This window comes from Mytilus edulis, chromosome 11 (assembly GCF_963676685.1).
Source record: "Mytilus edulis chromosome 11, xbMytEdul2.2, whole genome shotgun sequence".
In the NCBI taxonomy this organism is placed as follows: domain Eukaryota; kingdom Metazoa; phylum Mollusca; class Bivalvia; order Mytilida; family Mytilidae; genus Mytilus; species Mytilus edulis.
In genome coordinates, this window is record NC_092354.1 from 39,109,468 (window position 1) to 39,124,847 (window position 15,380).

The 15,380-nt window shown below is 31.7% G+C and overlaps 1 protein-coding gene across 1 annotated transcript in view; it reads right to left on the reverse strand.

The window, feature by feature from the left end:
• The window catches only part of LOC139494241 (proprotein convertase subtilisin/kexin type 5-like), a 36,333-nt gene that overhangs the window by 4,624 nt on the left and 16,329 nt on the right, over nucleotides 1-15,380 (reverse strand). The window contains exons 7-11 of the mRNA XM_071282410.1: nucleotides 11,162-11,207; nucleotides 5,354-5,450; nucleotides 4,318-4,419; nucleotides 2,984-3,148; nucleotides 517-693 (exon numbers count right to left, since the gene is read on the reverse strand). Coding sequence (XP_071138511.1) covers nucleotides 517-693; nucleotides 2,984-3,148; nucleotides 4,318-4,419; nucleotides 5,354-5,450; nucleotides 11,162-11,207 — 587 coding nt within the window. The remainder of the gene's footprint in view (nucleotides 1-516; nucleotides 694-2,983; nucleotides 3,149-4,317; nucleotides 4,420-5,353; nucleotides 5,451-11,161; nucleotides 11,208-15,380) is intronic.

Genomic DNA, 15,380 nt, shown 5'->3' on the forward strand with positions numbered 1-15,380 from the left:
CTCATATACATTTATTGAAACAAAAATAGAAAGTCAAACCGTCTTTCGTCTGAAATTGTTGACCAGATCATATTTCTAAACAAGAACAAAATGACCTGCGTTAAACCCTACACAACTGATTAGAGACATTTTTAACGGTGTTTGTACAAGATCAACACTTTCATGGATTATAATTAACTCATCACAAGCCGTAAAAACTTACCTTTGTTTGTTAATCAAGATTCCTATGTAAACGTAATTGGTATGAGATGTATATCTAAACTAATTTAATTACTCTGTATTTGAAACTGAACCTTAATTGTTTTATTTCCAATTTAAAGATATAGTTTTATTTCCAATTTAAAGATATATTCCATTATAAACCGTAGAAAACCATGAAAAAACGTTGATGACGTCACGGTCACATGACTAAATTATGTTTATGGGCTCATAACGAAATAACGTCAGCCAATCAGAAGACGCGCTACATCCAAAATTAAATTATTTTAATGTTAATGTTAAATTAGCAGTACTTACGAGGATGGTGTCTTTTGCATTGTTTGTTACAGTCATGTCTGTTAGGGAAGTTATTACCATTACCACCACACCCAGAGTACCAAAACAGAATACACCTTCCTTTCTGTTTATCATATCCCCAACGTCGAGCATGCCAGTGACAGGTGCCTTTCACGATTGGTGCGTCACAGGTGTATCCTAAAACAAAAATATTAAAAAAGTTTTCGTTTTTCTTATATCCATTACCTCAGCCATGCCATTTAAACATGATTTTCATAATGGAGAAGTCACATGAATAGCCTACAACGAAAATGTTGGATATGATTCCGTAATTACTCATGTCGCCAACGTCCAGCATGCAAATCACATATGTCTTTCACATTTGGAGAGTGACAATTATAGCTAACAATAAATTTGTTTAAATATGATTTTATTTTTCATATTCCCTAGTTCGAGAAAGCCAATGAGAGATGCCTTTCACAAAAGGTGCGTCACATGTATAGCCTGCAATGATGTTTCAAATATGAGTTTTTTTCTGTAATGCTATCGTGTGGAAGTAATCATGATATCCCATTTTGCTATATACTTACAAAAAATAGATACAAATATAACTAACTTTACAGTTTATCCTTAAATTTCTAAAATTTGTACCGATATCAATAACATATTTGATTTTGATAGATTTCACACTAAAATGACAAATTGTAATCGACAATATTCTATCGCTTGGCTTAATTGGAGACATTTATTATAGATATCCTTCTGTCGAACATACCAATACAAAAATCAATAATTTATAGGACATTGAATCGAAAAAGGTTTCAGACAATATTAAAAATAATCACCCATAGATCGAAAATAAACTAACAACGCCATGCTAAAAAAGAAAAAAAAAGACAAACAGATAAATAAAAAACAAAAATATATGGATTGGTTTCAAATGAAACAGCTGTCTACTAGAAAACCGAATGACGTTTATTTATTTGTGTCGTGTCTGTGTAAAGTTGTTGCTGTTAATTACCGTGTTAAGCGTCGGTGTAAGGTCAATGTTAGTATTACCTTGTTAAGCATCGATGTAATGTAGATGTTAGTGTTTACCTGTGTGGCATCGGTGTAAAGTCAATGTTATTATTACCTTGTTAAGCGTCGGTGAAAAGTCAATGTTAGTATTACCTTGTTAAGCGTCGGTGAAAAATCAATGTTAGTATTACCTTGTTACGCGTCGGTGTAAAGTCTATGTTAGTATTACCTTGTTAAGCATCGATGTAATGTAGATGTTAGTGTTTACCTGTATGGCACCGGTGTAAAGTCAATTTTATTATTACCTTGTTAAGCGTCGGTCTAATGTAGATGTTAGTATTTACCTGTGTAGCGCAGGTGTAAAGTCAATGTTAGAATTACCTTGTTAAGCGTCGGTGTAATGTAGATGTTAGTGTTTACCTATATAGCGCAGGTGTAAAGTCAATATTATTATTACCTTGTTAAGCGTCGGTGAAATGTAGATGTTAGTGTTTACCTATGTAGCGCAGGTGTAGAGTCAATGTTATTATTACCTTGTTAAGCGTCGATGTAATTTATATGTTAGTGTTTAACTATGTAGCGCAGGTGTAAAGTCAATTTTATCATTACCTTGTTAAGCGTCGGTGTGATGTAGATGTTAGTATTTTCTGTGTAGCGCGTTTTAAAGTCAATGTTATTATTACCTTGTTAAGCATCGGTGTAATATAGATGTGAGCTTTTACCTGTGTAGCGCAGGTGTAGAGTCAATGTTATGATTACCTTGTTAAGCGTCGGTGTGATGTAGATGTTCGTGTTTACCTGTGTAGCGCCAATGTAAAGTCAATGTTATTAATACCTTATTAAGCGTCGGTGTAATGTAGATGTTAGTATTACCTGAGTAGCGCCAGTCTTAGGTCAATGTTATTATTACCCTATTATGTGTCGGTGTAATGACGATGTTAGTATTTACTTGTGTAGCGCTGGTATAAATTAAATGTTATAATTACCTTGTTAAGCGTCAGTGTAATGAAAATGGATGTTAGTATTTACCTTTAGATGTTAGAATGTACCGGTGTTGTGCCGGTGTAAAGTCAATGTTATAATTACCTTATTTAGCGTCGATGTAATGTAGATGCTATTATTTATCTGTTACACGTCTTTGTAAGGTGCATGATGTTATTTGATTGTGTAACGTCATTGAAAAAAAGATTTTATTATTTACCTGTTAAGCGTCAGTGGAAAGTCGATATTTTTATTTACGTTTGAGGTGTCTTTGTTATAATTGATGTTATAATCAACCTGCTAAGCATCTGTGAAATGTAGATGTTAGAACCTACCTGTGCAGCGCCGGTTTAAAGTCAATGTTATTAATACCTTGTTAAGCGTCGGTGTAAAGTTAATGTTAGAATGTACTTGTGTAGCGCCGGTGTAAAGTCCATGTTATTATTACCTTGTTAAGCGTCGTTGTAAAGTTGATATTATTATTTACCTGTGTAACATCGCTTTTGACATTCCTGATGAGAAGCAAAATTGTTTCCGTTTCCTTTGCATCCACCATAAGAAAATCTGCGACATCTTCTTCTGTGAGTATCAAAAAAGTATCTTGTAATGTGTCCACGACATGGACCTCTACTCTTAGGCAGGTTACAAACATCTGAAGAGGGAAAACAAGTTGCTTCTAAAAATGTTGGATTTTGCCGGACGAAACCCCCAAACGGGTAATAGTAAGACTAGGGGCTGGTGGGTGTACAATCACGTGAGGGAAATTGGGTACATTACTTCTTTCCTCAAATCCTTCTACATATTTCACTTAAGATCAGTGAAATTTCATAGACATTCAAGGCTGCACATTTGACAAAATCGTCCAACTACTAATATGGAATTGTTTGAATTGTGTTGACTTCAATATTTTTCAGTAGAATTGACGAAATATGATGTTCAACATATCCTAAAGTTTCGACCAGTATTCCTTAGTAAAATATATTGCAACTCGGCTATAACACTTCAATTCATTTCTTATTCTGTGTCTTAAAAATTATATTTTTTTTTCATCAAGTTAGCCAAGTTAGCTCTTTATTAGTATCAGTGAAGATCTTCTTTGACAACGTCTTATCATCTAATGTGTCTAGATATAGGAAGATGTGGTGTGAGTGCCAATGAGACAACTCTCCATACAAATAACAATTTAAAAAGTAAACCATTATAGGTTAAAGTACGGCCTTCAACACGGAGCCTTGGCTCACACCGAACAACAAGCTATAAAGGGCCCCAAAATTACTAGTGTAAAACCATTCAAACGGGAAAACCAACGGTCTAATCTATATCAACAAAACGAGAAACGAGAAACACGTATATATTACATAAACAAACGAGAAACACGTATATATAACATAAACAAACGACAACTACTGTACATCAGATTCCTGACTTAGGACAGGTGCAAACATTTGCAGCGGGATTAAACGTTTTAATGGATCCAAACCTTCTCCCTTTTTCTGAAACAATAGCATAACATCACAACAAAGAAAAACATATGTGTCTACATATTTCTACGACTTTGGCTTTCGAGTGTTCAAGTTTGTGCCTTCTTGGTGAAGATAACTCAAGATTTTTTTGTTACTAACTTATTTTACCTTCAAAAAGTGATGTGGCTTTACATTTAATTGTAAAAATATTTCCTTATAACTATAATTGTAAATTGACGAAATGAGGACAACAGCAACTTTTCAGGCTGCGGTACAAATAGTTGATATTGTAATCCTCAAAATCTTCTGACAAGAGAATGTTGTGTTACAGGATGTTTAATGAAATGTATATTTTTACCTCCTGTTGTTGGTGGTTTTGGTGGTGGCGGCACTGGACCTCCGCCTCCAACACAGTGTTTACCGCATGCTGTAGGTGAAGCAAATGGACAACAATTTTGACCTACAATATACAAAAGTAAAATCTTATACTAGTTTTAAATTTCATACAATGATTACAATGATGTGTGTTATAACAATGAAATAATAAAATAAAATATATGACAATAGAACACTGAACAGTTATTGCATGCACATTGAAGATAAAGTAATATGGGAGACAATCAATTTCTGTAAGGATTATTCCCCTTTAGTATTAATAGAATACATATCGTTTAAGGGTTTTATTAGACATGTTTGAATGTAATTATTTTCATGGTGTTGTCATTTTTTTTATTTCCATTTGCATGACTGACAATGAAATTATTTAGACGATAAGGCAATCCATAAGCGCGTTGAAAATACTATCAAATGCAAATATTAAAACATGAAACTTTACCATACAAATATGTTATTATGTTTTTGAATCTTTTCCTATGAGGTCTCATTCTGATAACTACAGAAAAAAATATGTGATTAAGCTGACTAAATGCGTCTTATTTTATGACATATTTCATTCAGGTCTAGTTATACATGACCGATGAACTATAGATTTACTTATGTTCAAGAAAGGTTATCATTAGACGACGGGATGCGCGTTCGCTGCGTCAAGTTAATGATTTTGACTCAATAATTGCTTAATCAAGCATATGAAAGCCAATTTTAACTAAATAAAGAGAGTCTTCTTTGTTATTTTTAGACATTAAGGAAAAAACATATAATTCTAATAATTTAAAATGCCAATGCTGACAGAAAACATGTCAGTGGTCTTAAAGCTTGTTGTAAAAAATTGGAAGTCCGATGTTAATGTTTATTTTTTTTTCCTGATGCCATTTTTGTGGTAGTTTTTTAAGCTATCAACATATATAGTTAATGTTCATGTTCTGTCAGAGTATATCATGGTAATAGAGATTTCAACCTTTTAAATGCTTCTAGAAACAAATTTACGTTAAACATACCTTTTGGACAAGTATTTAGGTGGCCACATTTATTCACAAACAACTTTGGACATTTGAATGGATGTATTTGAGGACATTGTTGCACTACTGAATTACCCTGAAAGTAAACAAAAAAGAGCTATGCATTAGACATCATCGTTATGGACAGTTTTGCAAACACCTCCTTCTTTTGTCGAATTTGTAAACTGTAAAGTTTGATCTCATTTCGAATTATTCTCTTGCATAATGTGGCAATTGGGTCATCTACTTTACATTTATGTATCCTTCTTTAGTTAAAATATCAGGACTTTAAATAAATGAAGAAAAAAAAATACATCCCTTAATTTCTTTTTGTCGTAAACAGTTGTTGCTACGCAACATGCGTGTTGGAAGGTTCAATATGTACAACATCGCAAAAGAAAGTCACTAGAACATCTATAGACCACAAACAGACTTGAATACTAAATTGGGCAAACAACTGAATACAATTTTGAGCCTTTGATAGTGTGTATTGCTAGGCTCGATATGCACTTTGAAAATGAATAATTAAACAAATGTTATAATACAACACCGTAGAGTCAAGCCAAATATTAAAAGATTAATAAATTCATACTTTACGCAAGAAATAAAACCAATTTTGCAACCGTTGTGAATCAATATTTGTTTTGCTATATTGCTCAAAGCTCCAAGGCAAACAAAACTAGACAGACTTTTCCTTTTAATTCTGGCACCTCAACGAAGTTTGTGTGATATATTGTTATTTTACGTTTAATTCTTACTTTTTATTAATTTTCCTCTTTTTACACTCTTTTGTTCAGCTTATATCCGGGAATTGTAATATACTTGATTTGATAAAGACAATAGATTTAGGATTTATACTTATTAGTGCAATCAGATTATTAATTCTAAGTTTAAACGTTTTTGGTTTTTGCTCAGTCTCATTTGTGTAGCTATGTTCATAATGAACTTGATATATATATCTGTATATAGAAAATGTGGTATGAGTGCCAATGAGACAGCACTCCATCCAAGTCACAATTTCTGAAAGTAAACACTTATAAAGTATGGTCTTAAACATGGAACCTTGGCTCACTCTGAACAGCAAGCTAAATAGATCCCCAAAAATTAGTGTTAAATCATTCAGACAGAAAAAATCTATATTACAAAAATGAAAAACTAGGAACATATATGAAACACACCAACAAAAGACAACCCCTGAACACAAGTTTCTTGACTTAGGACAGGTGCAAATGAAAGCAGCAGGGTAAAATGTTTTAAAAGGTACCAACCTTCACCCTTACATGAAACAATAATGACAAACATCACAACGTAAAAAGACACACTATGAAATATCTGTATTTATTGCCTTCTATGTTTTTGTTTTATTACTTTATCTGAAAGTTGAATAGAGTACATATAAACACTGTGTTTATCTCCAAGTTATAACCAAATATATTTATGATCATTTTTAGAAATCTATAAAAATTAATATTTTTTTTTATTGGGAATTAAGGGAATTACATCGGGTTATTAACCGATTTCTGGTTTGAAATATAAACTAATGCGTAGTTTGCTAAAAATAAAAAAAAATAAAAATAAAAAAAAGAAACAAGAGTGATTTATAACAAATCTAAAGAGGGAATCAAATATTTGGTTTGTATAGTTCATGGGTTTGCTTTAATTTTGAAAGCGTTCTTGCTTTTGCCTTCTTATACCTTGGACAAAAGAACAAACAAGACACACAAAACTGCAATCATCAGATATGGTAAATCTGTCTATGTGCATACGGCTTAGTGGAACACAGAATAACTAGTTAAAACAGTCGAATATCAATTAAAATGCTTGATCAGTTTTGATACCATCAATAACTGAGATTAGGTCCTGAAAAGTTCATCAATTCCAACCATTAAGAGAGCTGAAATGGCTACTAGGCTAATTGTGTATTGAAAGGCGTGTTCGAACAAACTTTCAACATCTTTTAAACAATGAGGTATGCGATATACACCCTAAACATATTGGAATACTATGTTGATTAGTGTCAATTGCTTAACCATACAATTTTCGTTATTGATCATTTCCTGCTTTATTATTCAACAACCAATTTACAATATCGAAGGTTTTATGTAAATTATTAAATCATAAACCTTATCAAGTTTGTGTATGCATAAATGAAGAGAATTCAGGCAACAGTTTAAAGAGTCCTCTAGTTAAATCATGACAAAATACTTGTACAAAAGACTCCTCAATATGAAGACGTTACTTCGTGTGTAACTACTAGTATCAAGAAGGAGGTTTTGAGAGTTGTATGAAGTTTGGATGTTCGGAAATTGCTTTTTTTGAGAATATTCAAATACAAGACTTATAGGAATGTTAATCCAGTGACGCAAACTAGTAAACTGTAAACTATATCTTCATATCTTCAGAAGCTTTTTTCTCTGGCATAGTGTTTTGGCGTCAGTAAATGCTTGAAAAAAACTGTTTTATCACATGATTTTTCTCATTCATTACTGAACATAAGAACAATTTTAGTTTATTGTATCAATACTATAAATATGTTTGAGTGTAAGTTGCACCCGAATGTTATTTGATCTGTGACAATTTGCTTTGGAAGTCGAAGTCTGCTTTTCTCAAATACAATAAGACTAAAATCTGCTATATTTTTGGTCCATGAAATGTTTGTAAGGTATTCATATTCGAATGATGCAGTTCATCTGACCGTAGACTTATTCTTGATTCATTTGACAACATTTGATTTTTTTGGTTAGATCAGTTACGCAGTTTAAGTTAGCAATATGTCAAGTATTTGGTGTAAATAGAACGATAGTAAGATGCATATGTTCGTTTGATGGATACGTTCATGTTTTATCTAACCCGCTACTTATTTATAATTGATTGTTTAAGGTTATATTTTCGATGTTTGTTCAATTTCCCAGATTATACATGCAAAAAACAACCACAGTTGAAATAATTGTAAGATATAATATCGATAATAAAGCGAACATGTCCTTCTCGCAGGGTACATCTAGTCCTTATCTCGTTTTCAAGGTTCATTATTTAACAAAATATTTTCGTTATGTGAGGTTAAGTTCAACTGGTAGTTTGAATGATGGTAAGTTGTGCATATCAGTATTTCAGGTTGACATTACCCTAACTTTGCTGGAATGGATGAAGCTATGGGATGTCTGTATCAAAAAGTTAATCTCAAATCTTTTAAGAAACAGTTCATGCACGGTTATCTCAAGTCAATATTATTGTTTCACTGCTAATAAATGCTAGATGGTGAAAAGAAAAAAAAATGAGGGCGAAGGGATGCGCACATTACTGTGGTCCAAACTCATAACACTTTTGTCTGTACTAAAAATGAATAAACATATCCTGTGCTGCATGGATTACTGTCGTGTTCTATTGATGTTAGTATATTTGTTTACATAGCGTTGATTATTGATAAGGATTTGGTTTACAGAAGAAACAACTACTATAAAACAGAACAAATGAGGTGTTAAATATTCATTATGGGGGAAAATAGTCAAATCAAATGTAACACACACAGAAAAAACGGACTAAGCATTAGACAAAATCCTATGAGAATAACAAATATAACATCAAAACCAAATACATGAATTTGGGATAGATAGGTACCGTGACACGTCCCATAGTAATGTGTATTCACTCTCAAAAATAAGAGATAACAGACGTGTTTTCTTCTCAGAATGACGATACCAAGTAGGTATTTCACAGTTGTGTCTGTGCTGATTTGTGCCATCTATCCTTTGATTTCGTAAGGTTTTATGTACTTTACACTTTTAAAAACTACATCAGAGTTAGGTATGTTTGTAAATGATTTTTTAACTACCAATATATATCATAAAAAAGAAAACCAATAGTTTAATTCGATACTTAGTCATATATTTTTCCATTTAGCAATATGCTAAACCGTATGTGTTGTTGCATGTAACACGATTGGCCTATAAACAACAAAATAATCTCCCTTTTGTTAATAAAATCCACAGTCAAACATGATATTGTAACAGTTTGATATAATCCAGATTTTTTCAGTCAAGACAATGTAATTGGTTTTGCATACACCGAATATTTGTGTCTAAGTTAGTTAACATTGATTCTATTTTGTTTCGTTGACACACGACAAAGTACATTTGATTAATTAAATACAAATTAAGTAAATATACTTGCTGTATAATGGTTTTTATTGTAGATTTTTTTTTGTATGCTCTTACGATATATAAGTTTATTTCTCGCCCTTTTACTGGAGCATGAACCCTGTTTTATATTATTTTTTGCGGTCATTCTCTATTATCGATTGAGCCTTTGCAAAATGTAACGATAACGTGTATGTATATGTTGATTAATATGCGGATGTTTGCAAAAATGAAACTATTTCAATCGCAGTAGTTTTCTGTTCGTTGTATTGGTTGATATAGTCTGATTTTGTTTTACCTCCCCCACCCCTTGTTCCTCCCCCCACCCCTTTTTCCTCCCCTCCAAATAACCAAATGGTACAACCAAAAGCTTAAACATGTTAAACACAGGTCAACACATTGGAAAACAACTATGATACTGTACTTCCTATCGGCATTTTTTTGGTAGAAAGTTTAGATTAAACGTAGTATATATGTAGGTACGAAATAAAGGCAACAGTAGTATACCGCTGTTCAAAACTCATAAATGCATGGACAAAAAACAAAATCGGGGTAACAAACTAAAACTGAGGGAAACGCATTAAATATAAGAGGAGAACAACGACACAACATTAAAATGTAACACACATAGAAACGGAGTAAGCATTAGACAAAATCATATGAGAATAACAAATATAACATCAAAACCAAATACATGAATGTGGGATAGATTAGTACCGTGACACGTCTTACAGTATATATATATTTATGATCTTATATTAAATTATAGTTTGTTCAAAACGTTTACTAAAGTTGAATAGCCACCGTCAGTGTGAAGTATACAAAAAATAATTCTTCAATATGTAGGTTGTTATTTTATTAGCCCTCGAAATTTCATATCAATATATATAGGTATTGACAGTTTTACCAAAAAAAAGTCAAATAACAGATATATCGAACTCAAAGGAAATTCAAAACGGTAAAACCCTTAATAAACGGAAAAATCAAAATAATTCTATACATTCTTTGTTGCGATGTTGTTTCACAATAGCTTGTGTAAATAGAGGCACTTTGAAAGATAAAAATCAGAGGATTCAGAAAATCCGACAAAATGTAAAATAACTGAGGAGTAAGCATCCTTCAGTTATGTTATTTGGAGAACTAGGTGCTGATGACAGATCTATTATAACTTCTTTTTTTTCAATTCATCACGACTGTTGGTGATCAGTTGCTAAAAGTATTGCAAAAAAAGCATATTTTTTTTTGGCTATTTGTGCCGTTTTATAAATGTATTCCTTTTTATCAAAATATTCTAGTTTTTGTTTTCTAAATGAATGTTGTTATTACAACGGGAACATACAATATTTCGTTCTATTGCAAAAATTACAAAATTAATGTTTTTTTTACAGGTTTTGTTTTTAAAATACACTACAAAATTACTGGCGTTGCGGCTAACTTTTTCAACAAAAAAGACAGCTTCCTAGAAATATAATGTCGAAAAACATGTACTTGTAGTTTAAAGGTTTTATTTGTTGAACAAATATAATAAAATATAGTTTATATGAACATTTTGCACACAAAATATTTGATGAAAGAAAACTCATATACATCAAAATCAATACAGTTTATTTTCTTTCTCTTCACACATTTCATTATTAAATACAAATTTATCAAATTAAATCACTTTACTTACGACTATTGCTTTCCAAATGCCACAAAAAAGAATAATGAATAAGTAACTAGCCATGATAGCTGTTCAACTGCAGCGTCACACGCTATATAAAATATGCCGTAAGAAATATTTCTTATATTACATTTATACAAACTTAAAATCTACACAAAAGTTTATCCGACTTATACCAGAAATATGGTCATTTGCATATACAATATTTTATGCGTTCACATACAATTTTAAAGACCGATGATTTTCAGTGTAATAATAGGATAAATGTACATGTGTTTCACCATGCAACAAATTAAATTGGTCTAATGGAGCGAATATTTTTAGACACAATAGTTAATTTCTTCAAATATATGTCAGCATGTTATTTTTATTATCTTAGCACTGTCAAATTAAGACTTCAACGTCATACAGCAGGCACGATTGGGTGATAATTGAATAAGATAATTTAAAACGATATTTTCGAATTTAAGAGATTGTTTAAAAGGTTTACACAAGGTATACATCATATCGCAATAATAAAAAGTATGACCATGTAGAGCAAATGAATTGGCAGTTGGTCGCCTCGTATCAGGATTTTGTCAACTGTATTTGATTTAATTTTGGATGTAACACGTTTTCTGATTGGCTGACGTTGTTTTGTTTATCAGCTCATAGACATAATTTGTCATGTGACCGTGCCGTCATCACCGTTTTTCATGGTTTACTCCGGTTTAAAATGGCATTTATAATTCAATGTTAAGAGATGACTGTTATATTGTTTCTGTCTATTCGAAATAACATAAAAAATTATTCAGTGTGCACCACATTTTTTATGTTATTTCTTCATAGACAGAAAACATATTACAGTCATTCCTTAATGGTAATACTTAGGTATTGACTTTTATGTAAACTTTTCAACTGACATATTGTAACATTGACTAATCTTGATGTTCTCATCAGTTGATTTGATGTAGTTCTTATAATTTTATTTTGACTGACTGCAAGGCAACGTTAGGAATCCCTGTTTCAAACATAACTTTTTTTACGAAATCTGTGTATCACATTTTATCTACTTTATATTTGAGTTTCGTCGGATTTAATTCGACATTATGCAAGTGCACGTATTCATGTTCATCACTACATGTATAAGACCTTGATTGGTATGGCAACTTATAAATACGAAATAAATGATGAAGTTTAGTCTATTTGCAGATATTCGTATAACAGATGTTACTTACCTGCCCGCCTATGGCAAACTTTTTTGTTCTTTTTTGTTTATAGCTATTATCCTTAAGATAAGTTTTGAATTTTCAAATATTTTGCCTGGAGCATCTGGTGCAGAAATAATGGTACCGTTTATGTTATTACAGACAACATGGAGATGTTTGCAACACAAAATATGTTTACAGATGTAGTGATACTCATTTGCATAAGGTCGATTTCTACTCTATTTGTTTTACTTCAACAAGGACTATGCCATTGCTGTTTGACAGTTTCATAGGGAACCAAAAGCATAGTACCCATTATTGTTTGCTGGAATAGATTTACATCAATATCGATAAATATTCAAAGTTGTTGTAGGATGGTTAAATATTGTTTTTTTTAATTTGCGTTCATTGCTCTTAGAACCGTATGCTTTCAAACATCAAATATTGTACTTAACCAGTGATTTGAATGGTAAATATTTTCGTTTATTCTCTGAAGGACTAAGAGGGACTTATATAACACAAACAACTTTAAATTCGAATTGTCTATACACGTTTAGGTATACCTAGAATAGTATTACTTGTTATTAAGAATTTTAAAATAGGAACGATGTTAACTCTTGTGCTTTGAAAAAGTTAACATTTCCTGTTCTACAAGCACCCTACATTCGTGTTGCTTAATCACTTACTAATCCGGAAATATTTCGCATACATGTACTTTTCCTCGATCTTTTTTACTAACATATCGTATTGAAACAGTCATTTATTGTTGGAAACTGTCTACAGAGACCAATTTAATGTATGGACGTTTAGTGTGCATAGAGCCTAAATAAACGCGTATGTACTTGTTTATTGATACGCTTGTAGTCTTAGTAAAATAGTATTATAACAATATTTTTTTTAATAAGCCAAGATTTTTTTTCGATCCGAATAGATAGATATTAAAAAGAAGATGTGGTATGATTGCCAATGAAACAACTGTCCACAAGAGATCAAAATAATACAAACATTAACAACTATAGTTCACCGTACGTCCTTCAACAATGAACAAAGACCATACCGCATAGTCAGCTATAACAGGCCCCGAAATGACAATGTAACACAATTCAAACGAGAAAACTAAGGCCGTATTTATTTTTAAAAAAATGAACGAAAAACAAACATGTAACACATAAACAAACGACAACCACTAAATTACAGGCTCCTGACTTGGGACAGGCACATAATTACATAAATAATGAGGCGGTGTTAAACATGTTAGCGGGATCCCAACTCTCCTCTAACCTGGGACAGTGGTATAACAGTGCAACATTTTAACGAACTATCAAAATCAGTTGAAAAAGGCTTAACTCATCAGATGGACAAAAATACAAGTGGACGCAGCCGGGTACTTGTAACCCCATTTCATCACAAATAAGAATATCGTACAAAACGGCGATTTGGTGATATTACAAAAACTGTGCTTTCATTTACGATACAGAACGATATTTACCGAATAGAAAATATTGGGCGAAAAATGCAGAATGAAAGGATAACGAATGATAAAAGAGTATTAATGTAAGCTTAGACATGGTAAATTGTTTTATTCTTGTCCTTCGTTTGTGTATGTCTATATGTCTTTTTGTTTTTCTTAAGTGTATGTTTTAAAGTGTTTACGGTTATAAAAAAATTTAAAAAAATTACCCCAGTTTAAACCTTTTAACCCTATTATGTTTTGATTACACATTGTTGTCAATTATGGAATTTTGTAAATATAGCAGTTCTTGTCCATTTGTTTTTGATGTGTTTTGTTATTTGATTTTGCTATGTCATTATGGACTTTCCGATTGGATTTTCCTTTAGTTTAGTATTTTTGTGATTTTATTTTTTATACCACTGTCATACAAGCGTGATATTTAGCCAGCTATAAAAGCAAGATTCACCCAGCATTTTCTACATCAGAACATGCTTGTATCAAGTCAGGAATATGACTATAAAACAGACGCAAGCATACATAAAAACGGACTATTTGATTACAACTGCCATATTCCCTACTTAGTGCATTGTTTGTACAGTAACATTTAGAATACTAGTATATAGTCATTGAACTATAAGGATAAATATTTGATGGTGATACTAATCTAGTCTAACACCTGTTGAAGTTATGCGGTTCCATAAGGGTTTTCCTTAGTTGCCTCGGTTTGTATTTTTTTTTTTATTAATATATGATAATAAAACATCCATAAACGGCCGATGTTTGAAGTTAACACCTAAGTATCGTTATATCTTATATGTGAACTTTTATGTTAATTCAGTTAAGCCGACTAAGTAGTCCAAAAGTAGTTGAACTCTTCGAAATACGTAGTTTTAATACCAAACACAAAAGATATTCAAATAATTCATATCATTCATAAACATTGAAATGAAACGTCAGTAGTCATTCTCATGATTTTTATGCGTTTAGAAAAAAATCAGTTTTAAAAAAATCAAAAAGAAATAAAAGAAACAAATCTTGTAATTTAAAATAGTTATCAAAGGTACCAGGATTATAATTTGATTTGCCAGATGCGCGTTTTGTCTTCATAAGACTCATCAATGACGCTGAGATCAAAATAGCTATAAACCCAAACAAGTACAAAGTTGAAGAGCATTGAGGATCCAAACATCCAAAAAAAAGTTATGCCAAATACGGCTAAGGTCAAGTATGTCTGGGATAAGAAAATACCTAGTATTTCGAAAAACTCATACTTTTGTAAACATGAAAATTTATACAAATATGACCATAGAATTGATATTCAGGTCCACACCGAAGTGCTAACTACTAGGCTAGTGATACCATCGGGGACTAGCAGTGGCATAGATGCAGGATTTTTTTTCTCTTATTGTACTGTCTTAAGATACTATATAAAAACCAATAAAAACTAACACAGTAACATTATTTATGAAAACAACAATGTAGACATCATCCGATCCCCGAAGAAGCGACTTAACTGAGTAAATGATAAATATAACGATCTGAAAACTAATATATCGACAAATTGATAATTTGCTGGATTGATTTTTGA